At 44.4% G+C, this 27955-nt stretch overlaps 1 protein-coding gene across 2 annotated transcripts in view; it reads right to left on the reverse strand.

Moving 5' to 3' along the window:
• Window positions 1–27955, reverse strand: part of CLIC6 (chloride intracellular channel 6) — a 137450-nt gene that overhangs the window by 26038 nt on the left and 83457 nt on the right. Inside the window, exons 2-3 of one of the 2 annotated variants that reach the window (XM_029603522.1) lie at window positions 3518–3627; window positions 965–1090 (exon numbers count right to left, since the gene is read on the reverse strand). In XM_029603522.1, coding sequence (XP_029459382.1) covers window positions 965–1090; window positions 3518–3627 — 236 coding nt within the window. The remainder of the gene's footprint in view (window positions 1–964; window positions 1091–3517; window positions 3628–27955) is intronic. The other variant, XM_029603523.1, reaches the window with a different exon arrangement.

The raw sequence follows: 27955 nt of genomic DNA on the forward strand, positions 1-27955 counted from the left end.
GTACTTTATAAACATAAAAGTATTCTCAATGTACTGGTTTGCAGAGAAGACTGAGGCACTAAGGATTCAGAAGCCATGGAATCATTGAGGCATAACAATGCCAAGGCAATTACCAAGGTGCTCATGAGAAGTCCAAAATACAGGAGATGCATTGAGGTAATCTCAAAGCTCTGATATGCAGATGAACCTTCAAGGCACTATCTTGATACTATGAAACCAGGGGTATCTCAAGACTCAGCAGCATTCATGAGAAGTAAGAACACTCAAAAAGAACTAAAGAACACTAAGGTTACAAAAAATACACGAGGAAGTGTGGTTAATGGTTACAGTACTGAGCTAACACCAACTCATAGGATACTACTTTCCAGGACTCCCCCAAATGGAGGAAGTCTGCTATAAGGATTTCAGCAGTTTGAAACCCTAGAAGGTGGAAAAGTAGAAGTGGAAGAAACAACATGCTGTGGACTAAATCAACAACTCAGGATCACCCATTTCATTCAGAAACATCTGCCCAAGTTCAAGAGTCCTTGGTTCCTAAATAAGCCTCATCAGCTATCTTCAGACCCACAGATAGGAGACTCATGAAAGACAATCATGAAAGACAATCATTATCGACTGCAAAGGATTGCTGATAACAAATCAGCACAAATTCTCAGATGTCAGTTTGGGCATCCTCTGGACTCTCGTGAAATTTGGCAAGTCACTTTGTGCTTGATTTACTAATGCTTTTTGCCCATTCTGTGTCTTTGGGAAAGAAAGCCTAGTAAAGGAGGCCCTTTAACGCCTTATACCTCAGTTCTAATCTTGGATCTATCATTGACACTCTGTGTCATCTTAGGCAATTCTTTTTAAATCCCTGTGCTTCAGCTAGCTTGCTTTTTTTTATTGAAAGTGTATTTTTCGCATGATACTAAACAGTAATATGATCTCATCCCTTGAAATAATGTTGGTAAGAATTCCTTACCTAGGAGGTGCTAGTTTTTCTTCTAAAAATTCCTCAATTTTATTCACATCAGTCTTTACTTCTCCATCAAAAGTCATAAAGGGAGGGTTTGTTCCAGGAGCCAGGTTCTGTAAGTCCGCAGGTTTTCTGAGTTCAAAATTCAAATGAGAGAATTGTAGGTATTGAATTAATGGAGCTCTAATTTTTCACATTTATCATCACATTACATCTCTATCTGCGGTAGATAGAGATGTAATGTGATGGGTATCTGCGGTAGATAGGGTTCCCTGGAGAGCTTTTGACATTTCTATTTGACATTATGTACCATTTATCATTTTAATGAAAGCCGTATTGCAGTGGACTTGTGATGCATTTTATATATTTCCAAACTTAAATTATAATATTGCAATTTTTTCTTGGTGCTTTATAATGACTAACAATATTGTATTTTGATATTTTATGTCATTCTGCACTTATGTACTTTAAAAGGATTTATATTTGTAATAATGTATGAGATGAATTAAGTTTCTAGAAGCTCTGTGGGTTACTTAAGTATAGTTTGTATACTGGAAAATGTTCAAGACTTAATCTGTAGTAGGTGCACTGTTTATTATAACAGGCACAATACAGTTGCAAGACAGGGAAAATGACAATTTGATGCAACCTGAAGCAGGGTATTTTGGGACATATTACATTAACCTGAGGTCTCATCATGTTAAATTGCAAAATACTATTGCTACATATTGTCACATATCATTAAGAAAAGTTTGGAATAAATCCATATCTCTACTTTAGCAAAGATTATTTGCCATTTAGGGGGCGATTTGCAAACTGTTCATACTTTTAACACATGGGCTTTACACCAGTTTTCAAAGGGAAAGTACACATGGACATTTGCACCTGCATAGAACTGAAAATGCAATCTGTGTACTTTACTTCTCTTCCCAATCTAAACATAACACCCAAAAATGCCTCCTTTTAACATGTTTAAAAGTCTGCATGTTATGTACGGCAATTTTACAAGTGTAAATACTTTGGAAAATTATTCTCTCATGGTCATACAGATTTGGAATCAAATATATATAGAAATAAGGGCCAACAAACAACTTGTTCTGGCCAAGCTGTTGATCGCTGCAGTAATTTCCTTGGTATAAAGTGTGTTCTGCCAAGTGAAAACTCAGATCTGCAGCATTCACTAATATTTCCATGAAACACTATGGGAACAAAACTTTGAGAATAAATCAATACATCTGTGAATTGTATGTTGATCCTTATTTCAACATATTCAAATGGCTAATATGGCAACCACAATACTTGAATTAAATATATTAAAAAGACTTGTTAAAATTATAGGTATCTATTCTGTATGGAACCTTTTCCCATTCTGTGCTTAAGAAAAATCTTTAGGCTGAGACAAACCCTTTCAGTATTTGGACTAGCTGATTTCCACTTTCCTATTGAGTAAAGAAAGTCCATAGCTGATGCACAGCCATAGTATTAACTACCAGCAAAGGCTTGAATTGAGGGCTGCCGAAGGAGGAAGGGCAACAGACCAATGTCTTAACCAATCAGTTATGCAGCAACCCAGAATAAATCCTGGATCCCAGAAAACATGAACTGGTTACCCAAAGTAAGAAACCACAACCTTGAGTAAGCGGATTGGTTCAGGAATCAGTTAAAGGAGCAGGCTAGGAAACAGCAACTTGAATGCTGCCTCATTTCACTGCTCCCACTCTTTCAGGCTGATACAGTACGGTGCGCTTGGCCGAGTGCACCGTTTAGCACCTGTTTTCGACGCACATCTATAGCCCCTCAAAAATGTGCAGCCAACCTCAACAAAACTAATAGCGTTGATGAGCCTATTAGTTAGTTGCCCGGGATACTGAAAGGGCAGGCGTTAAGATCTAAGCAATCCGGAAAATGTGTACAGAAAGCAGAAAATACTTCTTTTCTGTACACCCTACGACTTAATATCCTAGCGATATTAAGTCAGAGGCACCAAAAATAAAAAAAAATAAAAACATCTGCCCACCAGTCAGCAGGTTTGAAAAACAGACGCTCAATTTTGCTGGCATCCATTTTCCTAACCCGGTGCTGTCGGTGGGTTTGAAAACCGACGCAGGCAAAATTGAGCGTCAGTTGTCGGACCCGCTGACAGCCACCTCTATTGTCCCTAGCACCTCCTTATTAGCGTGACACCTAATTTAAATAGAGAATCGCGTGCCCAGGAGAGGTGCCTGGGCATGCTTTGGGAAAGCCGGCGCTCAACATGGAGCGCCGACTCTCCCACACTTTTTACAGAATTGGCCTGACTCTAATAGCTGTGTCTTGTCAACAGAACCCTTACTTCCAGTGAGTACTTCTGTGCTTCCTGCAGCAGATAATCCCACCCACTCCTAGCAAGGACGGATACATCGGACTCCTGCACAGCCCAGACTGAGAAACTGTTATGTATGAGATTTTAGTCTGGACCTCACCCTAAAGGGGTAAGCCTGGCTAAGGAAACCTTGCTGAACCACACCCAGAGTTCAGTATTTTTGTTTAGAAAATCAGAATGCAGTTCCATTACCTTACCTCTTCAAGTCCACTGTGGTAACATTAAAGACAACGCCTTTCAGCCACAGAATCATAAAGAGTCGCTGAGAAAATGGACAGTTTCCAATGCTTTCCCCATCGCTGCCAGCCTGCAATAGAAAAGAAAGCATGTCTTTACCTAACCTACTGCAAGCTGGTTTCACTCAGAGTGCTGCAGACAGTCCATTTTTCTTTAGGAGTTTATGCTACTATTTTGTCTCACTATTTCCTTCTCTCTCTCTTATGAAAATAAAAAAATATATCATGTTTTATTGTGAATTTCTATTGATAGAAGAGTCCCAAAATCTATTTATTTATTTAAAAGTATTTATTTCCCACACCCTCCAAAGCTCGGGGCGGGTTACAAAAAAAACATACGTAATGTAATTCAATACATGAGACTAAAACAAAATAAGTTCAACAACATAAATATTAAAATAAAATAATAATAATAAAATACTTTGAAGAAATGATAATAGAGATTAAGATAACAAAAAATACTTCAATGGTATAATATTGGAGATGAGGAGGGAGGGGAGAGGAAAAAGGATAATCATGACACACATAAATCTGGGAAGGCTTGTAAGAAAAGATGATGTTTGAGAACTTTTTTGAAATCTTTTTTATTGGCAGATAGTCTTAAGTCAGGAAGTAGTGTATTCCAATGAATAGGGCCTGCAACTGAGAAAGCTCGCTCTCTGGTTATAGCTAATGTTGTTTTAGGGAATGGAATTTTTAAAAAGGAGCTTGTTTTTGGATCTGAGGTTTTTGCAAGGGGTGTATACATGTAATGCTGCTGATAAACAGGTGGAATATTATTGTAAATCAAGCTATGAATAATTGTCAAAGTTTAGTATTGGTTGCACCATTTAACAGGCAACCAATGCAACTGATGAAGTATTGGTGATATATGATCAGAGGGCCTGCTGTTGGAAAACGTTTGTGCTGCTGAGTTTTGTAGAAGCTGAAGTAGTTGGATAGTAGATTGAGGTAAGCCTAGATATAGATGAAGATTGTTAATGAGTATTTATTTATGTAAAAACATTCTGTACTGTCTAGTCAGTGGAGTCAAAGTAGTTCACAAAATAAGAACATTCACAATTAAAACAGAACATTAAAAAATATAAAATAGTAATAGAGCAGTTTTAACCTCAACTAAAATATCTTTATAGCAAACCAGCCTCATTTATCAAAATGCACTAAGGCATTTTTGCATGTGTTAAGGGCTTATCACATGTGAAAAGCCCTTACTGCATGCGATAGCACCATATTGTGTGGTGTGATGCAAATTTGAAAAACAGGAGGAATGGGAAGTTCCTGGAGCACCAGCCTGAGAGAGAGAGAGAGAGAGAGAGAGAGAGACTAGCCATAATGTCTTCTCCCTAGATAGGTATTTGTATCCCTATGGCTGAATAAGTCTTATCCGATTAACTTCAGACCTGCTATTGAGCAGGTCTAACTTATCCAGTTATCGGCACTTATTTGGCAAAGTTAACCGGATCTGCCCACATCCCACTAACCACTTATCTGGCTAGTAGTTATCCAACTAGGTGATGACTGTTGATTGCAGCTGGATATTCAGTCACCGCCACTCAGCCACCACTTATCTAGCTAATTGGCGCTAAATATCGTCCTCTTTATGAGTAGTCACTAAACTTACTTTTAGGAACCATTAAAATGGATCATTAGTAAGAAAGTAACTACAATGGAATGCAAAGATCTGGTTGATTGTTTCAGAAGTCGATTATCAGAAGATTGGTCATTTGATGTCAGCTCTATATAGAATCATCTGAAATACTAATTCATTTTTGTGTATGACGTTCACCAGATAAAGTATGTTATAACATGCTCAGGTTCCTGTATTTTCATGCATCTTGTATAGAGGAAAACTCTTTCCTCACTGGCCTACAAAACTGTACATTTCACAAACTAAAACATCCCCATTTTCACACAAAGAATGAGACAAAGGGGGAAAGGAACCATCAATTTCTTTAATTGATCCCGGCTTGTAACATCAGAAAGAAATTATCTTAGATTTTATCACAGTTACTGAAAAAAGCCTTGACTGTAGCTTTTATTTATGTAGAAAAAGGTTTAGAGAGAATGGCGGGGAGAGAATATAGGGAGGGAAGACAGCATAGGAAGTAGAGTGGGAGGGGGGTTGGAGGGAGAAACCATGGGGGAGTGGAGAGGGTGCAAAAGAGTGTGGGATTTCCTGTAACATCCCGACCCCCATACACAAACACACAGAGCAAGTGTAACACCTACAGATATACAAACCTCTCCCCCTCTAACGCTCCTCACCCAATCCCCCCACAGAGAAACTGTAATATTGCTGATTATTTTATTGTGAATGAGATTTAATCTGCCTAAAACTACATTGTGAGTAATGGCGGAATAAAAGCAATGTTAAATAAATAACACCCAATGCCACACTCTACACCCTCACACCACATCCCCTTCCCCCACTCATACTCCCATAATCACACATCTCACTAAATTACCCTCTTCCAGAAACCCTCCAGACACACCCACCCATGCATCCTTCCCCCAAACAGCTGCAAGACACACACAAACATTCTGAGTACATACATGCAGGTCATACAGTCATAATATGCTCTCTTTTAAGTTGTCATGCAATTCTAGATTTGTTTAGTTCTTTAATTGTTAAAAAGCTTTTAAAAAAGCAGGATCAGTGAGATCACAGTAGAAATTATTGTAGCATCAATATCGTGGTTTTTCTTGTTGGATATTAATTTTGTAAATCTTATTTCTCAATTCACAAACCACAAAAAGTTAATTTAGCACACACTATCTATTTGGTTTTATCCTTTACAAAGCTCACCTTCACAAAAAGCTCTATATCTGGAAATAAGCTTCCTTTCTGACCTGAGTATTTATCAGTCATGGAGCCCAATAAGCATATGTATTGTAGAGACTAATTCCTTGATCTCTGCAATGTAAGCCTCTAAAATGTTCTTCCACCAATTCAAAACAACATCTTCTTGCTACTTCTGCTGTTGCCAAGCTCTTGATGGCTGCAGGTGTTGCTGTAACTTCCTTCGTACAAAGTATGTTCCACAGAGTCAAAGTTCTGCAGCAATCACTAGTATTTCCATGAAACAGTAAGGGAACAAAACTTTGAGAAAGATTAGCTGAACTGGCACTGTATGTGGGACATAAACAGCTTGTGGGTGGAAGGAATGTCTGCTATTCATGAAAACTTCTATTGTATGGTTTGTTCCCTTAGATCGCACACAGTTTATTAACAAGTTACTCAAAAAACTATATCTACATTTTTTCTCAGATATGTAAGGATACCATTTAAAAGTACAGTATTCATTTCCCTTTGTAATGATCTTAATCGGGAAAGAACTAGCAAATCTCATGCTAGCAAAATATTCAGCAGGTTTATCTAGCTAAATTCAGGACTTAGCTGGACAAACCCAGGGTTTTGAATTTCCTACCCCTTCAGATGGGTAAGTTTTAGCTGGGTAAATTATTGACCAGCTAAAACTTACTTGGATAAAAAAGGGGATACAGTGGTGTTCTGGAGGCATGGCTTAAACTTAGCTGGGTAGTGCTGACTGTAAGCACTACCTGATATAAAAAAAAAAAAAATAAAATAAAATAATAAAATAAAAATAAATAAATACCTGGATATGTCTGGTTACAGTGCAGATCAACAACAAAAAGAGCACTATGTGGTCCTATAAATCAAACAAATATAACAAAAGGAGCCTTCTTCTGGATTATTTAAATCAGCTCTATCATCAACATGGAGCAAAAAACTTTTCCGTGTATACACTTATATAAATCTTTAAGATTTTTTAAAGATTTTTAAAGATGCCGCATCAGCAAGCCTGACGACGTGTTCAACCTTGAAGGGTAGAACTGTCCGGTCTTTTAACCACTTCGGCTCTTAACAGCACCAAGGCCTGTGAAAATATCATGTGTTATAAAAATTTTTTTTTTAATTATTAATATATCCGTCTGTCCCATATGAAATGTCTCTTGAACTGACAGCAGCCGGTGTTTCGCTACGGAGCACGTAGCTTCATCAGGGGCAAGTACCATTAATAGCGAAAAATATCTGCAAATATAATGAAACTTTAAATCAGATGTGTAATGTGTTGCAGCCCCGGTCGCCGCGTTAGCGACCGGGTCCTTACCTCCACCGCGGGACCCGTTGTCCTGCCGCGAGCCGCGGGATCCGGGGCCGGCCTGGCCGCATGGCAGCGGCCTCTCCACGAGGGAGACGCTGACAACGCCGCCGAGCCCCGTGGATGACTCCTCCCCCTGCGGGGGAACGCGCGCGCGTGAGGGCCGGGCTTTTGACGGTCCAGCACCCGGATGTGCTGAACCGCTCCCCGGCTGACGTCAGCACCGGCGGGGAATTTAAGTCAGCACCAGCCCTTCCTGCTTTGCCTTGCAACGCGGTCACTCCCTGAGGATTAGTTGCTGTTCCAGGTGCTCCTGTTCCTGCTTGCCAGTTTCAGCGTTCCTGTCTCCGTATACCTGCTTTGTTGCCTTGACCACGGTTTGTCTTCACGCTTCTGACTCCTGCTGCCAGCCTTGACCACGGTTTGTCTTCACGCTTCTGACTTCTGCTGCCAGCCTTGACCACGGTTCGTCTCTACCCTTACTTCTTCCATCAGTCCTGTTCTAGCTCCGGTCCGGGTTTCCTTCCACGCCAGTCTCTCTCCTAAGTCCCAGCGGTCCGGGTCCCTACGGGCTCCTCCTGGGGGGACCTAGGACTTCCAGGGCGAAGCCACCTAAGCCCTAGCGACCCGGGCGTCGACAGCTCCTCTGGGGTCGTCACGGGTTTCCAGGTGAAGATCCGTCTTCGGCTGAGCGTGTCTGCCTCCCGACCGCCACCCAACGCCGGTCGGCCTAAGGATCCACTTCCGGATCTCAACATAATGAACAACTTGTACAATATGACTTAGCTTTTAAGGATGAAGAGCCAACCTTCTTTTTTTGGACGCCGAGTCTCACAGCAAGGTCTTCATGAAAGCGGGACAGAGACCGTATACAACCGGTTGTCAAAATGAAATATCTTTTAGGTTATAAAGACTCTCACATTGTGGAACTGTCTGTAGACCAAGACACAGCAGAAATTGCTGACTACATTTATGATTCCAGAGATGAAGGTATTTTACAAACTGACTATATCCTGTCGTATGTCTTACTGCCCTAGCCATAGTGATCGTAGCCCACTTGCTATTTTCAATCACCCTCTTTAAAAGAATAAGGGCCCTGATGAGACACACATGGGGAAGGTCTCGCTGTAAAGCTATGCACTTGTGAAACCTCCCACAACTCCCATCTCTGGAATTGTATGAGGTACTTGTTGCGTCCATCGGTCCTAGACGGCTTCGCCCCGTTTGCCTCACCTTGTTCACTGTTCTTCCCGCTTACCTTGGGAAAATGGCTACCGCCGCAACTGCAAGCCACCCTCTCCGGCGTCCCCAGAATGGCTATGGTGCTGCCTCCCGCCATGCTCCTCCCAAGGGCCTACTAGGGTGCGTGTGTGCGCGCGCTACCCTCTTCTTTATTCCAACATTGGCGCGAACCTTGGGGGCGTCCCCCTCATGTGATGTCACACCATCCGGGTATTTAGCCTGCCCTTACGTGCTAGCTAATCGAGTTAGCAAGGATTGGTCTCGGCTGATCTAAGCTACTCTGCCGCTTCCGTGCTGCCGCTGGAAGCTCTCTCTCTCTGCCCTTCGGGTATTGACTAACTTGGGTACCTGCTCCTCGGGGGCCCTCTGCTTTATTTCAGGTGCCTTACAGGGATCAGGTACTCGCTCCTCGAGGGCCGGCTCTCCCTGCCTCAGTGCCAGTACCATCTATACAGCCTGGTGGAATCGCATACCTACAGCTAGCATCTAGTGAGTAATCTAACTCTCAGTCTGTCTCATCCACAGCATTGCCTTGCTGGGAAACCTATACTGGAATTGCCCTATACCAAAGGGGTGAGAAGGGTCCCCTCTGCTGAGGGTCCCGAGACTGCTACATCCAGGCTACTTCACTACTGCCACCTCTGCTGGTATACATCAAGCTGTACAATAAAACATCTAATTCTGTGTTTGTGCGTCCTGAGTCTAGCCCAGTACCGTGGCTCCCCACGGGGCTCCTCCCCACGGGGCTCCTCCCCGTGGGCGTGGTTATCTGCCACAGTACCCAAGAATCCACCCAAACACCGCTTAACCATAACAGATTGCTAATTCCATGGATTCGGCTCAGCTCACCGCATTGCACGCCATTCCAGGCCTGGTCCAGCGAATCTCCGAACAGCAGAATGCGCTGGAGAATTTGACTGCTGCATTCAACCAGTTGCATGCACAGATGAACTTACCCACCACCTCAGGTAAAGAAGTTACACCGCCAGAAGTGACGGTCAAGACTACTGTACCTCTATCTGCTCCCACACGTTTCTCGGGGGAAGTTTGGAAATGTAGAGGATTTATCAACCAATGTTGCATGCACTTTTCCCTGCAACCTAATCATGTTCCTACAGCCTATGCCAAGACCACCTACATCTTGTCTTATCTGGACGGAAGAGCGTTGGCTTGGGCATCTTCGCTGTGGGAGCGCGATGATTCCATCCTACATGATCTTGCCGGGTTCCTTGAACTGTTCAGATCAGTTTTTGATGACCCTGCCCGGCACACAACTGCGGGATCCTCGTTGGTTCATAAGAACATAAGAAAATGCCATACTGGGTCAGACCAAGGGTCCATCAAGCCCAGCATCCTGTTTCCAACAGTGGCCAATCCAGGCCATAAGAACCTGGCAAGTGCCCAAAAACTAAGTCTATTCCATGTAACCATTGCTAATGGCAGTGGCTATTCTCTAAGTGAACTTAATAGCAGGTAATGGACTTCTCCTCCAAGAACTTATCCAATCCTTTTTTAAACACAGCTATACTAACTGCACTAACCACATTCTCTGGCAAACAAATTCCAGAGTTTAATTGTGCGTTGAGTAAAAAAGAACTTTCTCCGATTAGTTTTAAATGTGCCCCATGCTAACTTCATGGAGTGCCCCCTAGTCTTTCTACTATCCGAAAGAGTAAATAACCGATTCACATCTACCCGTTCTAGACCTCTCATGATTTTAAACATCTCTATCATATCCCCCCTCAGTCGTCTCTTCTCCAAGCTGAAAAGTCCTAACCTCTTTAGTCTTTCCTCATAGGGGAGTTGTTCCATTCCCCTTATCATTTTGGTAGCCCTTCTCTGTACCTTCTCCATCGCAATTATATCTTTTTTGAGATGCGGCGACCAGAATTGTACACAGTATTCAAGGTGCGGCCTCACCATGGAGCGATACAGAGGCATTATGACATTTTCCGTTTTATTCACCATTCCTTTTCTAATAATTTCCAACATTCTGTTTGCTTTTTTGACTGCCGCAGCACACTGTACCAACGATTTCAATGTGTTATCCACTATGACACCTAGATCTCTTTCTTGGGTTGTAGCACCTAATATGGAACCCAACATTGTGTAATTATAGCATGGGTTATTTTTCCCTATATGCATCACCTTGCACTTATCCACATTAAATTTCATCTGCCATTTGGATGCCCAATTTTCCAGTCTCACAAGGTCTTCCTGCAATTTATCACAATCTGCTTGTGATTTAACTACTCTGAACAATTTTGTGTCATCTGCAAATTTTATTATCTCACTTGTCGTATTTCTTTCCAGATCATTTATAAATATATTGAAAAGTAAGGGTCCCAATACAGATCCCTGAGGCACTCCACTGTCCACTCCCTTCCACTGAGAAAATTGCCCATTTAATCCTACTCTCTGTTTCCTGTCTTTTAGCCAGTTTGCAATCCACGAAAGGACATCGCCACCTATCCCATGACTTTTTACTTTTCCTAGAAGCCTCTCATGAGGAACTTTGTCAAACGCCTTCTGAAAATCCAAGTATACTATATCTACCGGTTCACCTTTATCCACATGTTTATTAACTCCTTCAAAAAAGTGAAGCAGATTTGTGAGGCAAGACTTGCCCTGGGTAAAGCCATGCTGACTTTGTTCCATTAAACCATGTCTTTCTATATGTTCTGTGATTTTGATGTTTAGAACACTTTCCACTATTTTTCCTGGCACTGAAGTCAGGCTAACCGGTCTGTAGTTTCCCGGATCGCCCCTGGAGCCCTTTTTAAATATTGGGGTTACATTTGCTATCCTCCAGTCTTCAGGTACAATGGATGATTTTAATGATAAGTTACAAATTTTTACTAATAGGTCTGAAATTTCATTTTTTAGTTCCTTCAGAACTCTGGGGTGTATACCATCCGGTCCAGGTGATTTACTACTCTTCAGTTTGTCAATCAGGCCTACCACATCTTCTAGGTTCACCGTGACTTGATTCAGTCCATCTGAATCATTACCCATGAAAACCTTCTCCATTACGGGTACCTCCCCAACATCCTCTTCAGTAAACACCGAAGCAAAGAAATCATTTAATCTTTCAGCAATGGCCTTATCTTCTCTAAGTGCCCCTTTAACCCCTCGATCATCTAACGGTCCAACTGACTCCCTCACAGGCTTTCTGCTTCGGATATATTTTAAAAAGTTTTTACTGTGAGTTTTTGCCTCTACAGCCAACTTCTTTTCAAATTCTCTCTTAGCCTGTCTTATCAATGTCTTACATTTAACTTGCCAATGTTTATGCTTTATCCTATTTTCTTCTGTTGGATCCTTCTTCCAATTTTTGAATGAAGATCTTTTGGCTAAAATAGCTTCTTTCACCTCCCCTTTTAACCATGTCGGTAATCGTTTTGCCTTCTTTCCACCTTTCTTAATGTGTGGAATACATCTGGACTGTGCTTCTAGAATGGTATTTTTTAACAATGACCACGCCTCTTGGACATTTTTTACTTTTGTAGCTGCTCCTTTCAGTTTTTTTCTAACAATTTTTCTCATTTTATCAAAGTTTCCCTTTTGAAAGTTTAGCATGAGAGCCTTGGATTTGCACACTGTTCCTTTTCCAGTCATTAAATCAAATTTGATCATATTATGATCACTATTGCCAAGCGGCCCCACCACCGTTACCTCTCTCACCAAGTCCTGTGCTCCACTGAGAATTAGATCTAAAATTGCTCCCTCTCTCGTCGGTTCCTGAACCAATTGCTCTATAAAGCTGTCATTTATTCCATCCAGGAACATTATCTCTCTAGTGTGACCCGATGATACATTTACCCAGTCTATATTGGGGTAATTGAAGTCTCCCATTATTACTGCACTACCAATTTGGTTAGCTTCCCTAATTTCTCTTAGCATTTCACTGTCCATCTCACCATCTTGACCAGGTGGATGGTAGTATACCCCTATCACTGTAGTCTTCCCTGACACACAAGGGATTTCTACCCATAAAGATTCAATTTTGTATTTAGTCTCAGGTTCGCCTGAAGCAAAGTAATAAACCTTTATCAGACTTCACCATAGAATTCAAGACACTGGCATCTGAATTACATTGGGACCCTAAATGCCTGAGGACCCTCTTCTTTGAAGGACTGAATTCTCGTTTGAAAGACGAGCTGGCAGCTCGTGAGATGCCTGAGACCTTGGCTGAACTGGTGAAGTTGGCAACAAGGATTGATCGCTGACTTCGTCACAAGGTTCAAAAGACCAAGACTCCCAGAAGACCCCTTCAGGGCGAAACTCGAATTAAGTCTACACCCAGGCCTGTTCCCTCGGGTCCAGTTGCTGGCAAAGAAGAACCAATGCAATTAGGCCACAGTCACCTGACGTCAAAAGACGGAAGACGGAAGACGTTGGGACTTTGCATGTACTGTGGACAAACTGGCCATGCTGTACAAACATGCCCTATATGTCCGGGAAACTGGTAGACCTAAGTCCTGCGGGAGGACTCTTCTTAGGTCTAACTGCACCCTCTCCTCCACGCTCTCTTCCTGTATCCTTAATCTGCAGACCCTTAGAATACCAGACTCTTGCCCTAGTGGACTCAGGGGCAGGAGGCAACTTCATTTTGAAACGATTAGTGGAGCACTTACGGATTCCCACCACCACCATGACGTCTTCACTACTCCGATCTTCAATTCACAGGGAGCCCTTACCGGGCAAAGTAACCCAGCTCACTGAACCAGTGAGTTTACGGACTGGTGCTCTCCATTCAGAGACTATCTCCTTCTTTGTACTAAAGAAGGCCATGCACCCTGTAGTACTGGGGCTACCGTGGCTGCAGCAGCATATGCCTCAATTCAATTGGGCTACTCTGGAGCTTTCATGTTGGGGTCCAGATTGCCAAGGTAAATGTCTGATGGAGGTCTCTCCTATACCCTGCATGCTAACTGCCCCATTGATGCCTGGGTTGCTGCCTCAAAATGCATCTTTTCAAGATGTATTTTCCAAAGAAGCCGCAGACGTACTACCTCCACACAGATCCTACGACTGTGCCATCAACTTTAAGCCTAACACTGAACCACCCAAAGGAAGGGTTTACCCTCTCTCCGTGGTAGAAAATAAAGCTATGTCTGAATACATAAAGGAGAACCTTCAGAGTCTCCTGCCGGCGCAGTCTTCTTCTTTGGGGGGAAGAAGGACGGAACATTGCATCCATGCATTGACTACAGAGGTCTAAATGAGATCACTGTGAAAGACCACTATCCCTTACCACTCATCTCAGAGCTATTTGATAGACTACAGGGAGCCAATATATTCTCCAAGCTTGATCTCAAGGGAGCCTATAAGCTAGTTTGCATCTGCTCTGGCGATGAATGGAAGACAGCCTTCAATACCCTGGATGGGCACTTTGAATATCTAGTGATGCCCTTTGGCCTGTGCAACACCCCGGCTATCTTCCAAAACATGATGAACGACATTCTGCATGATCTATTCTACAAATGTGTCTTTGTGTACTTGGATGACATCTTGATATTTTCCCAGGACATGAACACTCATCTGGAAGATGTCAAAAGGGTGCTGCAAAGACTCCACGAGAACCGCCTATACGCAAAGTTGTCAAAATGTGAGTTCCACAAGGAATCAGTGCCTTTCTTAGGGTACACTGTTTCCAACCAAGGTTTCCAGATGGACCCACAGAAGCTAGAGAGCATTCAGAAATGGACACAACCCACAGGTCTAAAGGCTCTTAGACGATTTCTGGGATTTACCAACTACTACAGAACATTCATCAAAAACTACTCCTCACTAACTGTTCCGCTTACAGCAATGACTAAGAAAGGTGCCAACGTCGCCAGTTGGTCAACGGTGGCAGTATCAGCATTCCAGAAACTAAAGGACGCCTTCTCAAGCAAGCAATGCTTCCGACATCCGGATCCGACCCGGCCCTTCATCGAGGGGTCGATGCCTCAGACGTAGGTGTGGGGGCCATGCTAAGCTAGTCCTGTGACTCTAAGACCTTACACCCATGTTCTTTTTTCTCCCGACGCTTCTTGCCAGCGAGAAGAATTACGTCATAAGGGATAAAGAACTACTAGCAATAAAGATGGCATTCGAGGAGTGGCACCCCTGGCTTGAAGGTGCACAACATTAGATCACAGTTTTCACAGATCACAAAAATCTGGAGTACCTCCGTCATGCTCAACGCCTAAACCATAGGCAGGCGAGATGGTCCCTGTTCTTCAACAGATTTGACTTTGTGCTGAAATACCGCCCTGGAGATAAGAATGTCAGAGCAGATGCCCTATCTCGCTCATTTTTCTCTGAGGACGTACCTGATGAACCCCAACATATCATCGACCCGAAAAGAGTTATCTTGTCAGCTACTCACCCAGTACCTGCCGGTAAGACCGTTGTACCCAAGAATCTAAGGAAAAAGCTGTTAGCATGGGCTCACGATTCTAAACTGGCTGGACACCCTGGTCAATGCAGAACTCTGGCTAAACTACAGAAGTACTACTGGTGGCCTACCGTGAAGGAAGAAACATTCTCCTACGTTGCTTCTTGTTCCAATTGTGCCAGACAGAAACCGCCGCCCGGATGTCCTTGGGGCCTACTCCAACCCTTGCCAGTGCCAGATGAGCCCTGGACTCACATTGCTACAGACTTTGTGGTAGACTTACCACTCTCGGGAGGTAACAATACCATCTGGGTTACAGTGGATCGTTTCTCGAAGATGGCTCACTTCGTGGCTCTCCCTGGCTTGCCCTCAGCCATGGAGCTTGCAAAGCTTTTCATCACTCACATCTTTCGCCTACACAGCATGCCAAAGCACATCGTCTCTGACAGAGGAGCTCAATTTACAGCTAAGTTCTGGAAAGCATTGTGCAAGAAGTTTGATATCTCTCTCGACTTCACCTCTGCATACCATCCTCAGTCAAACAGGCAAACGGAGAGAATGAATAGGACACTCAAGCAGTTCATTCGCGCCTATGTTGGTACACGTCAAAATGACTGGGCTGAACTGTTGCTCTGGGCTGAATTCGCCATCAATTCTCATCCAGCAACATCAACTAGATCCACACCATTTGAAGTGGTCTACGGAGGACACTTTCAGTGTCATCCCCGCCAGCTCAATCTACTGCCAAAGATATCCAACAACTATGGACTAAAACTAAAGAGATGCTTCATAAAGCAGGACAAAGAGCAAAGAAAGGTTATGATGCTCACCACTGCAAGGCTCCAGAATTCCAGCCTGATGACAAAGTCTGGCTGTCTACAAAACATCTAAGACTCAAGCTACTATCAGCTCGTTTTGCTGCACGCTTCATCGGACCCTTTCCCATTCTCCGACTAGGTACTCTTACATACAGTCTGAAACTTCCACCAGCAATGAAGATTCATAATGCGTTCCATGTCTCGTTACTGAAACTGCTAGTCCTTAGCGAGTTCTCCACCAAGACACCTGAACCGACAACTACAGATGCAGAAGAAGACATTGAATACAAGGTAGATGCTATCCTTGATGTGAGAAAGAGAGGAAGAGTAGGGAATACCTCCTGTCATGGGAGGGTTATGGACCTGAAGAAAACTCTTGGGAACCTTTGGCAAATATCATGGATAAAGAGATGCTTCAGCAATACCACAGAACGCATCCTCAGAAACCAAGACCAGGTAGGAGGTCTGGACGGGCACTTTGAAAGGGGCTACTGTTGCGTCCGTTGGTCTCAGACGGCTTCAACCCTTGTGCCTCACCTTTTTCTCTGCTCTCCCTGCTAGCCTTGGGAAGATGGCTACCGCCACGTCTGCAAGTCGCATTCTTTGGCGTCCCTGGAACGGCTATGGCAAAGCATCATGCCATGTTTCTCCTAAGGGCCTCCTAGGGTGCGCGCATGCACGCCACCCACATCTTTATCCATGTTATGGCGGGAACCTCGGGGGAGTCCCCCTCGAGTGACGTCACGCCATCCGGGTATTTAGCCTACGCTTGTTTGCTAGCTCATTGAGTTAGCAAGGATTGGAATCGTCCGGTCTAAGCTACTCTGCTGCCTCCGTGCTGCCACTGGAAGCTCTCTCTGCCCTTCAGGGTATTCTCTAACCTGGGTACCCACTCCTCAGGGGCCCTTTGCTTTCTTTCAGGTGCCTTACTGGGAATCAGGTACTTGCTCCTCGAGGGCCTGTTCTCCCTGCCTCGGTGCCTGTAACCATCTACTTCTGCCTGGTGGAATCGTCAACCTTACAGCTACCATCTAGTGAGTAATCTAATTCTCAGTCTGTCTCATCTACAGCTCTGCCGTGCTGGGAAACCTATACCTGGATCTCCCTATATCAGCTTGGTGAGACGGGTTCCTCTGCCGAGGGTCCCTGGACTGCTACCTCTGGTTCACCTCACTATTGCCACCTCTGGTGGTATACATCAGCTGTACAATAAAAGACAAAACTCTGTGTTTGTGCATCCTGAGTCTAGCCCAGTACTGTGGCTCCCCACGGGGCTCCTCCCTGGGGGCATGGTCATCTTCCACAGTACCCAAGGATCCATTCAAACACCTCAAAACCATAACAAATATAGGGCTCTCTGATCTCGGAGATGGTTCCCTGGAGGTAACAAAAAATGGTGGCAGTTCCTCACCATTGTCCTTTGATAACTCAGGTGTAGGAAGTGGGGGTGCTCCCAGCATTACTGGTTCCATTGGTACTGGCCAAATGGGGTACATCAGAGGAAAATTTGGTGGCTGGACTTGTGGGAATAATGGTGAAAAGCAATTCCTCACAATGTCGGTTATCTGCTCCGCTGCCTGTTGTGACTTGAAGCCAGGAGATTGAGGTCTGTCCTCTTTTGGGACCAGGACCTGCTCCTGTTCTACGGTGGTCAAGGACCTCCTCGACAAAAGAAAACAAACATGTTGTGGCGTTGGAAGCCATAGCTCTTGTTGCCAAAGGCTGGATGCCAGAAAGGAACTTAGACCTCCTACTGGAACATGGACTGCCATCTCATAAGAGGAAAACATTCTTCATGGCATTCTTTATGATGGTAGTGATGCAGGTAGTATATCATGAGCTGGTGTGGGTTCCAAAGGTAGAACTGGGACCTGCCACTCCTTTCTGTGCTGGATATCCCTCCTGAGAGATGTGAGTCCCAAGAACACTAGTTGCTGACTTCCACTTGAGGATCCTGAAGGATGTGGGGATGGGTCCCCCTGGAGAGGTTCCCCCTGCGCACACATTTGCCAAGGGATGGAGACATCGATCCTTTTCTTGGCCTGTTCTTTTATTTTATTTTTTTGGCTGTTCTGGTTCTTCTCCCACCTGCCTCTTTCCACTTGATGTCTATTTATGGGTACTAGTGGCATGCAAATTTGACTTGTTCTCCTTTTGCAAAATGTGAGTCGCTGACTTTGAAGCATGCACAATCTTCTGTGCATGGCACACTGCCTTTGGTACATAGTGCACTGCATGGGATAATGCACCATAAGAACATAAGAAATTGCCATGCTGGGTCAGACCAAGTGTCCATCAAGCCCATCATCCTGTTTCCAACAGAGGCCAAACCAGGCCACAAGAACCTGGCAATTACCCAAACACCAAGAAGATCCCATGCTACTGATGCAATTAATAGCAGTGGCCATTCCCTAAGTAAACTTGATTAATAATAGTTAATGGACTTCTCCTCTAAGAACTTATCCAAACCTTTTTTGAACCCAGCTACACTAACTGCACTAACCACATCCTCTGGCAACAAATTCCAGAGCTTAATGAGGGCAGATAGCTAGAGAGATGACAGACTTCGAAGAAATGTGCTTTCATCATACTGTAAACAAGGGTTTAATTTCTAAGGTTTACAATTGGCTGGGGTCATCTCGAGGATCTTCCAATACACATCAGAGGAGATGAGAATTAGATTGGGGGCACACTTGGGTTGAGAAACAATGTTATATGAATACTGCCAAAAATTTGTTATTGGCTAACATTGCTGATACCAGCGATACACAAGCTTGTGCATCGCTGGTATCTTACACCAGCTAAATTAAGTAAGATATAGCCAAATCGGCCTAATTATTGTTGGAGACAATGTAATATGGAAGGCGCGTTCTATCATATGTGGTGGACATGTCCAAAAATTGTAGCACTTTTGAGGTGTCTAAATCGAAAGTCCCATTTCTCTCCGAGTTTTATCTTCTCTCTGCCTACCCACAGCCATGGCCAAGAGAAGGCGTTAATAAATCATATTCTTTGTGTGGTTAGGCAGGAAGTTGCAGCACACTGGCAGAAGGAGGTAATTCCTACTGAGTCTGAGCTCTTGAGGAAGATCTGGAAAGTACATTATTAGTCTTACATAACAGCTACTCAGAGAGACGCCATAGCTGTCCCCATCCAAGTATGGGAACTTTTTTTACGATGGTATCAAAAATTACAACTATGACCACACTTTGTAATGAAAGTATATGGTATATGGACGCCCATTGGACTGGTTCAAGTAATACTATCTGCCGTATTGCATGTATAATCACTTCTTTTCATGAGGGATTATACGATTAACAATTGTCACGAGGTATCGGCTAGAGAGGATCCCAGGTTCCCTCTATCCGCTGACCAGAGTAGTTCCACACTGCAGGACTCCTCAAACTGCAATGAGGTTGTTGCCTCTAGAGTGGCCTCCAGGTAGGCCCATGCACCAAGTCCAGCTCCCTTATAGTGTCCAGTACCACAGTTCAATGCTAGCTCAGCTCCAAAGCAAGAAATAACAAAAGAAGTCCATATCCAAAATGCAATAATTACTCCTGGGGGGATTCTGTGCAAAAAAATTGAAAATTCTGCAACAAAAAATTGAAAATCCTGCGCATACATTTTCTAAATTCTGCAAAATTCTGCACATTTATTTTTCAAAATAACACAATATTTTTTGCAAATTCTTCTGCATTTCAGTGCAATCCAGTCCCTGGCAACTTGACACTGCTGGCAGAAGAGCCAATTGCTGCTGCTGGCAGATGAGCCAAGCTGGCAGCAGTTGTTGCTAACCTCTCCACCTGAGTATCCATGCTCACTGTCTCTCTTACATGATATCAGACATATACTTTCTCTCACATGCCATCTGTCACACATATGTTCTGTCTCCCCACATACAACTGTCTCTCACACACACACACTCTCTCCCCCCCTCCCCCCGTACATATAGACTCCCAGGTAGACACCTACCCACTGGCTCACAACAAACACAAGGGCTCAAACATACACTCACAAGGCCAGGGCCTGGGTCTCTTCTTTATCCCCTCTCTTTCCCCCACCCCCTTCTTTCTCTTTCTCCCTTCTCTCTTTCTCTGTCCTCCTTCCCCTTCCCCTCTGTTCCCCTCCCTTCTCTCTCTCCCTCTTCTCCTTGCTTGCTTACCTCGAGCAGTCGTGCCATGCTGCGATGCAATGCCCCCACTCTCCGTGCACAACCTGACTTCCCCTCCCTTCTCTCTCCCTCTTCTCCTCCTCTCCTTTACCCCTCTTCTCCTTTCCCTTCTCTCTTTCCCCCTTCTCCCTTCCCCCTCCCCTCTGTTCCCCTCCCTTCTCTCTCTCCCTCCCTCTTCTCCTCCTTGCTTGCTTACCTCAAGCCGCTGGTGCCGTGCTGCGATGCCCCCACTCTCCGTGCGCCACCTGACTTCCCTTCCCTCTCTCCCTCTTCTCCTCCTCTCTTTTTCCCCCTTCTTTCTCTTTCCCCCTCCCCTCTGTTCCCCTCCCTTCTCTTTCTCCCTCTTCTCCTCCTTGCTGCTTGCTCCTTGAGCCGCCAGTGCCATGCTGCGATGCGATGCTCCCACTCTCCGTGAGCCACCTGACATCGCTGTCCCGGATTGGCCACTGTCCGTGCGCGGAATGCTTCCGGTTCTTTTTTATCCATTTTCAGCGAGGGCAGCGAGGGAGGATCTGCGTGGCAGCAGCGAAATCTGCGCGGCGGCGCTAAAATCTGCGGGAACTGCAGCGAGGGAAGAAATCTGCAAGGTGAGGGAGGAAATCTGCGTGAAGGAGGAATTCTGCGCAAATTCTGCATTCCACAGTAGCGCAGAATTCCCCCAGGAGTAAAAAATGGAGCTCTAGGCCTGGGGAGTCCCCCTCTGGCACTGGCCAGTCCACACAATGTCAGTTTAGGCTCTACTTCACAGTTCAAAAATGCAAACAATACCAGTTATGAATTCACTCAGTTCAGTGGGGAAAACAAACAAGCTTAGCCTTCCGGTAAACACACCACCCTACTAGGCAGTAGCACAACTCTCCCCTTCTCTCCACAGTTGTGCTGCAGGCAACGGTTTTTCCAGTCCTTTTACAAAATCAAGCAAGTCAAAAGAAAGAAACAGCCAAAACCCAGAGTAATCACACTTACTCTATGTCCATGTCCGCAGATGCAGTTTCCACTTGAGGGACATCCACCTCAATGACTTCCCTCTCTCCTGGGAAGCTAAGCTCCTCTTTAAACCCCCCCCCCCTGTATTGCCTTGGACTTCCTCCTCTGTAATCATGGGCTCAGGTGTGTGTGTGTTCCCTCCCCCAGGGTGCTAGCCTCAGATGTCCAGTCAAGCCTCTCTTTGTCTTCCCATTGGCTTACCCCCGCCTCAAAGAACCTGGGAAATATAGTCCTCCCAAGATCCTTTGACCTTTTCTGCTGTCTGAAGCCCCCCTAGCCAGGGTTATGGCCCCCTCCCCCCAGGCCCATGAAGATGGCCAAAACCCATCATCAGATGCCTTAAAAACGGGCCTGGCAGTGGCGAATCCCTCCCCCTCCCCCTCCCCCATGCTCCTACCCATCTAATCTCAGGAAGTAGAGAACCTCTGCATAAACGCAAGTCACAGAAAGTACGGTGGCATCAGTTTTCAGGACATTTTATGTGGCCACCTGCGAGATGCAGTGGCCACAAAGGATGTAAAATGATTTCTACACATGAGGGAGGCCGCCTTTGGCAGCCTCCCCCATGGAATATTTGAGGAGATTGTCTTGAAATATTCGTCTCTGCTGTCTGGGTCTGGCCCGGCCCCTCCCTGGGGGGATCCGGGCCAGGTTTTCCTCCCTGGGCACATCATGAACCTCATCACACTATATACAGCCATAGCGTGGTCTAGAATTACTTCATAATATTATATTGTAATATTCATATAACTGCGAATTGAGGACAGCGATGCATCGCTGTGTTTATGTTTGAGCATTTTTTGGGTTTTTTTGCCAACCTTATTAAAAATGTAAACATTAAAAAAAAAAAAGCCTATGCAACTTTCTATTTGATTACTGGTGCCAACTCTGCAGGTTAAAGTAAGTGCAGAGTTTGCACCAATGTGGGCAGTTTTATTGCCCTCTGTTAAGGGCCTGATTTACTAAGCTTTTTTCCTCATAAACATAGAATGGGAAAAAGCCTTAGCAAATCAGATCTAATTCAGTACTATTAAAATTATTTAAGCTACTCCCAGCTCACTTTCATGTACATCAATACAAATGCACTCTCATGAAATGGAATATGACTACTTTGTATGTGGTTTGACATCATCTGAGTCACCATAACCAGAGACAGTGACTGTGAGGTAATTTGTGAATTTCAAGTTAACATAACTGCTTTCAAGAGTTCAGGAAAAATGCAGGGGAACAGCTTAAAAATATTTTAAAAAATGATTTAACAGAAACAGATTTAAGTGTTACGTGACGTTACAACTGGTCATGCTGATTTTCAAAATAACACACAAAGAATCTCATTTTCTTTTAAATTAATTTATGAAGTAACTGGTAATACGTACAAGCCTCAATGTTTTACATGCCCTAGTAGTTTTAAAAGGAGAAAGAAGGTGAGCAATGATCTCAATGGAATGAACTTCTATTCAAGGTTCAGCAGCAGCTTCACTTGACCAAAAAAGCTGGCAGTCTGCCTGCTCCAGCTCTTTGTGCCAGGAATGAGGAAGCTCAGCCTTCGGCTCTTCATTGTCTGCCATCACCTTGGCGACAGTAAATTTCAGGGTGTCAGAAGTGGCGGCGGCCGTCTTGCCCCTATGTATAACTGATCATCAGGTGGAGCCATGGCTGCTAGTGAAGGCAGACATTGTTATGGCAAAAGAAAAGGGAAATGGACAATAAGTCAATCAATTTCTTATTAAGCCACAATGACAAACTGTCAGCTAACAACCTCAATAAACTAATTTCTAAGGAAGCAACTGTCCTTGAGACAATTTTACATTTGCTACAGAAGTAACACTATGGACTGCTTACAATAAGATTTTCCCTTCTCTCTCTCTCTATATATATACACCAACAGAGACACACACAGAACAAATGCGGAGTGCATACCCATAATTAGCACCCAACTTAAAAAATATTGTTTTCTTCAAACAGGGGGGATCTAATTCATAAAAACCTTTTTCCACAGGCTCAAAGTGGGAGCAAATCTTTGATAAATGAAGCATGAACCAATAATTTTTCCTCTTTCTGGCACATTTTTCAACCTCTCAACCTGAAAATGGGCATAATGACCTTTAAAGCAACAGTGCCACTGGGGGCAGAGGTTAAAAGTTGCATAAATTACCTCCTGCACCAAAGCGATGTTTTCAATGTTTCTTCCTTCTGAATGTGTTTTAACTTCCTGTTAATATTTTTCTCCTACTGACCAGTTCCACTCATTCTAAGGCTGCCAAAGCTTGCTTATCTACTTCTTTCCAATGCATTAGCAGCATACTTAATACCTCTCCAATTTACGTTCCATGATACAGTAATAAAGGTGTATCTAGAAGTCTAGGAGAACTGGAGGAACATCCTGCCTATCAAATTTACACTGGATTCTTTAAAATTATTTTATCATTCAAAAGACCTTGGTCACTGTTGTGGTTATGTGTGTTTGGTGGATCCTTGGGTGCTGTGGAGGTGACCACGCCCACGGGGAGGAGCCCCGTGAGGAGCCACAGCACTGGGCTAGACTCGTACTACACAACACAAGAGTTCTTTTATTAGACAGCTTGAAAAGAACCACCAGAGGTGGCAGTAGTGAGGCAGTCTAGTAGCTGCAGTCTCAGGGACCTCGGCAGAGGGAGCCCTGCTCTCCTTGATGACGTCAGGAGGTTCCGCAGCAGGTCTCCCAGCGAGGAGATACTGTGGATGAGATAGACTTAGAGTACTCACTAGGTGTTTGCTGTTGATATGCGATTCCACAAGGTCTGTTGTAGAAAATACAGGCACCGAAGCAGGGAGAGCAGGCCCTTGAGGAGCAAGTACCTGTTCCCTATAAGGCACCTGAAATAAAGCAAAGGGCCCCCGAGGAGCGGGTACCCAGGTTAGCATTTACCCCGAAGGGCAGAGAGAGAGAGAGAGAGAGAGAGCTTCCTGCGGCAGCATGGAAGCAGCAGACTAGCGTAGACAAGAATGGATCGAATCCTTGCTAACTCGAGGAGCTAGCAAATTAGTAAAGGTAATATACCCGGATGGCGTGACGTCAGCATGAGGGAACGCCCTCGAGTTTCGCGCCAAGGGTGGTACAAAGAAGTGGGTTGTGCGCGCGCGCACCCTAGTAGGTACCTGAGAGGAGCAAAGGCGGGAGGCTGCACCATAGCCGTTCCGGGGACGCCAGAGAGGTCGGCTTGTAGAACTGGCGGTAGCCATCTTGCCCAGGTAAGCGGGAGGAGCCGTGAATAATGTGAGGCAAATGGGGCGAAACTGTCGAGGATCGACGAACGCAACAGTCACAAATTTTGAGTGATCTAAAATCCATTTTTTCAAACTGTACTTTTGGACCACTAGTTTCCTCTTGCTTATTTGGGCTACCCGCAGGACCACCATCGGGCAAACTGGGTGGGGTCCTCCTCCAATAAGGCAGCCAACCAGGGGAGAGGTCTGTCATTTCAGGCAGTCTGGGACAAGCAAAGACAGTAGCTGCACAGGATTTACCTCCATCGCTGAATTGAAATGGCTCATCTTGGGGAACAAGATGGCTGCCACCCGAGCAGCACGCTGAAGAGCTCTCTCCGATTCCTTTTTTTCTTCTTGGCTATTTTCCTTTAGAAATGCCTCGCACCAAAAGGAAAGCAAAGATAAGGGAGAATATAGTCTCTTCTCCCTTATTCGAGGACCATCAGCTGCGGATTAAAAGCTTTTTTCGGCTCCACCTACAATGCTGCTGGAAGTGGGAGCCGCTGCAAACGCCAATGTAGAGCGGACATCGGCATTGATGGCCAAAGAGCATCACTGAGCCCCGGCACACCTACAACTCCCTCCCAACCAATTTGTCATCTCATCATTTGGGCAAGTACCCCAACCTTTTCACCTGGACCAGAGTTGTTTGCCGACATTGATGAAAGATCTCGAGCTAGAGGGCTCTGGAGGAGGTAGAATGATGCCCCCAGCTGTGGGGCCTGAGAGTCCTGCCGGGCCTCAGGCTTGATCGATTCAGCCAGCCCCTCCGGATCTGGAGAGGGTTCTGTTATCTCCTTGGGAGCAGGAGATGTGGATTTGAAGGTACATTCACTTTCTAGAACATCTTTTATAAAACCTCCAGTGATTACCTTAGATTCATTGTGGAGTGCTTTGGTTTCCTTGGAATCTGCGATATATACTTTAACCAGTATAGTCCTGGACACTAATCAACGGATTCTAACTACTGATAAGACTGTTAATAGTTTTGGCGAGATAATGGAGCAGATTGGAACTCGTTTAACAACTGTGGAGAATTTGCAACATGTTGTGTTCCGTGCCCGCGGTTGTCCGCAGGCGCACCCCCCTACCTGACCGCGACCCGCCGCAGCAGCATCAAGAGAAGAGCCGTGGTACGGTGCCCGTTGTTCCTGCTCGTCGGTGCGGGACCCCGGGGTGACCGCCAGGCTGGGAGCCGTCCCTGCTTCTCCCGTGCGGCATCAGGCAGCTTCTCCCCCGTGGCCGGAATCCAAGATGGCCGCCGCCATCTTAGGTGCCGGCGCACGCAACCTTCGTCTACCCATGTGGGAAATATGCGCTTGCCAGCAAGCCATTTCATCAGGGTTAAACACTAACTTCCCTTCTCCCTGACATTTGCCTGAATAAAAGCATCACTTGTGCTTAAGCCTCTCTGCCTAGGAGAGGATACCTGACTGTAATGTATTTCTCTGGCCTATAATTAATCCTGTTAGCCTGAAAGAAGGGCTGGGTGTTCCCTAGTCAGAGGCAGGACAAAGTCAGGAGGTATAGATTTCAGCAGCCAATGATATGATCCGTGCACACCCCCTGAGCCAAAGCCAATGGTGTAATGACTCTCTGTTGCTATGGGAAAGTAGCCAATCATGTAATGACACATCATCTGCCTTTGTATGAATGTACAATAAAAGGAAGAGGCTCGGGAGGTCAAACCCTCTTTGCCCTCTTTGCCTTCCCTCCTCCTGCCTGCCATGAATGCTGCTGTCTGATGCCTATTCATTACCGCAACATGTGGTGAGCCCGACCGTGATGATAAACTCCATGCTTATTTCGGCTGGACATAGCCAAGGTACGTACCGTTCAACAGATTTGCTATTGTAATATATTTAAAAAAGGTACTTCTTAGTAATTTTTAAAAGTATTTCTCAGCAAGTTTGTTCCCCACACCCGTAAGCATGGGTAATGGTTTGACTGTACAGCAGCGGCTACATGCCAGACAGCTGCAGCAGATCATTAATAATCATTATTTCATCACCAGAAGAAAAATAGCGCAAGTCAGCCTGGGGGACTTAGAAAAATTAATAAGTGAAATAGCTTGCCGTTGCCCTTGGTATTCGATGGAGTCTGGAACTCTAAATACCCAGAACTGGGTCTCAATCGGCAATTATCTTCATACGGCTCCCAGAGCTCCCATAAAGCTAAGATTAATCTGGCAAAAATGTACAGAAGCCATCGAATGCAAAGAAAAAAAAGGTTTAAAAACAGCAGTTTCAAACCATGTGCCTTTAGAAGCAGGCAGACATACCCTTCCCCCATCTTCTCAGTCTTCCTCAGAGCCAGCAAATTCTTTGTATCAGCTCTCCATAACCACACCCAAACTAGTTCACACCTTCCCCATTTCTTCAGAAAAGCAGTCCTTGAGAACAATAGAGCCACCACCTGGCCTGGGTGGGGTGATTAGCATTGAATTTCAGCAGAAACTGCAGAAAGAAAACCTTACAGAAACAGAATTATTAGAAGGACTTCAAGCCTTCCCCATCTCAGAAAAGAACCATGAACAAAGGGGGACAGAAAATGAAATAGAACATCTGGGGACACACACTCACATGGCTCCTGTGGCTTCCTCTGCATCCACCTCAGAGAAAATGCCCCAGGAAATAGAAAACACTGAGGTCAGAAAAACTAGCCTTCCTCCATCTTGCCTGCAAGCCCTTCCCCCACCAACCACCATGGGATTTCACCTAGAACATGGAAATCTCACAAGAGAGGAATTATTGAAAGGGATTCAAGCCTTTCCCATTACAGAAAGAAACAAAGAACTAGGTGTGGCAGCAATAGAGTTGAGTGCCATGAGCAGTGGCTATGCCCACAGGTCTTCAAAGAAATCAGCATATCATTATGAAAAAAAAGATTTAATTAGACTCCTGCGTTACAAGCAAAGAAAATATCAATATGAAAAAAAATGATTTAATTAGACTCCTGCGTTACAAGCAAAGAAAATATCACTATGAAAAGAAAAAAAAAATGGTTTCCCTTTACAAACAGTACAAATTTGGAAAAAATGGTTTCCCTTTACAAACAGTACAGATTTGGAAAAAAAAAAAAAATGATTCCTATTTGAAATTCAGTTACAAAAAATCTGCATACTTTGAGAGTATTTCCCCCACACAAAGTGTATGCAGAGCTTATGTTAAAAACTGTACTGAGATTTGAATAATATTCTGTGTAAATTACATGTGAAAGTTTCCCTTTTGCAAAGTTTATTTGGCTCACATTTAAAATGACTCCATTTCTCTAAGATTTAAGTTTATAGTTTGAATTGCTACTGTGATTCTACCTTCAGGACAAAAGTGGATTGGAATGGTGTCTGTCTGCAAGGAATCAGTCCTTGCCAAGCCATTGTCTGTGGTTGATGGTATCTATTGTTAAACAAAGTAAATCTTT

Source organism: Rhinatrema bivittatum, chromosome 5 (assembly GCF_901001135.1).
Source record: "Rhinatrema bivittatum chromosome 5, aRhiBiv1.1, whole genome shotgun sequence".
In the NCBI taxonomy this organism is placed as follows: Eukaryota; Metazoa; Chordata; class Amphibia; order Gymnophiona; family Rhinatrematidae; genus Rhinatrema; species Rhinatrema bivittatum.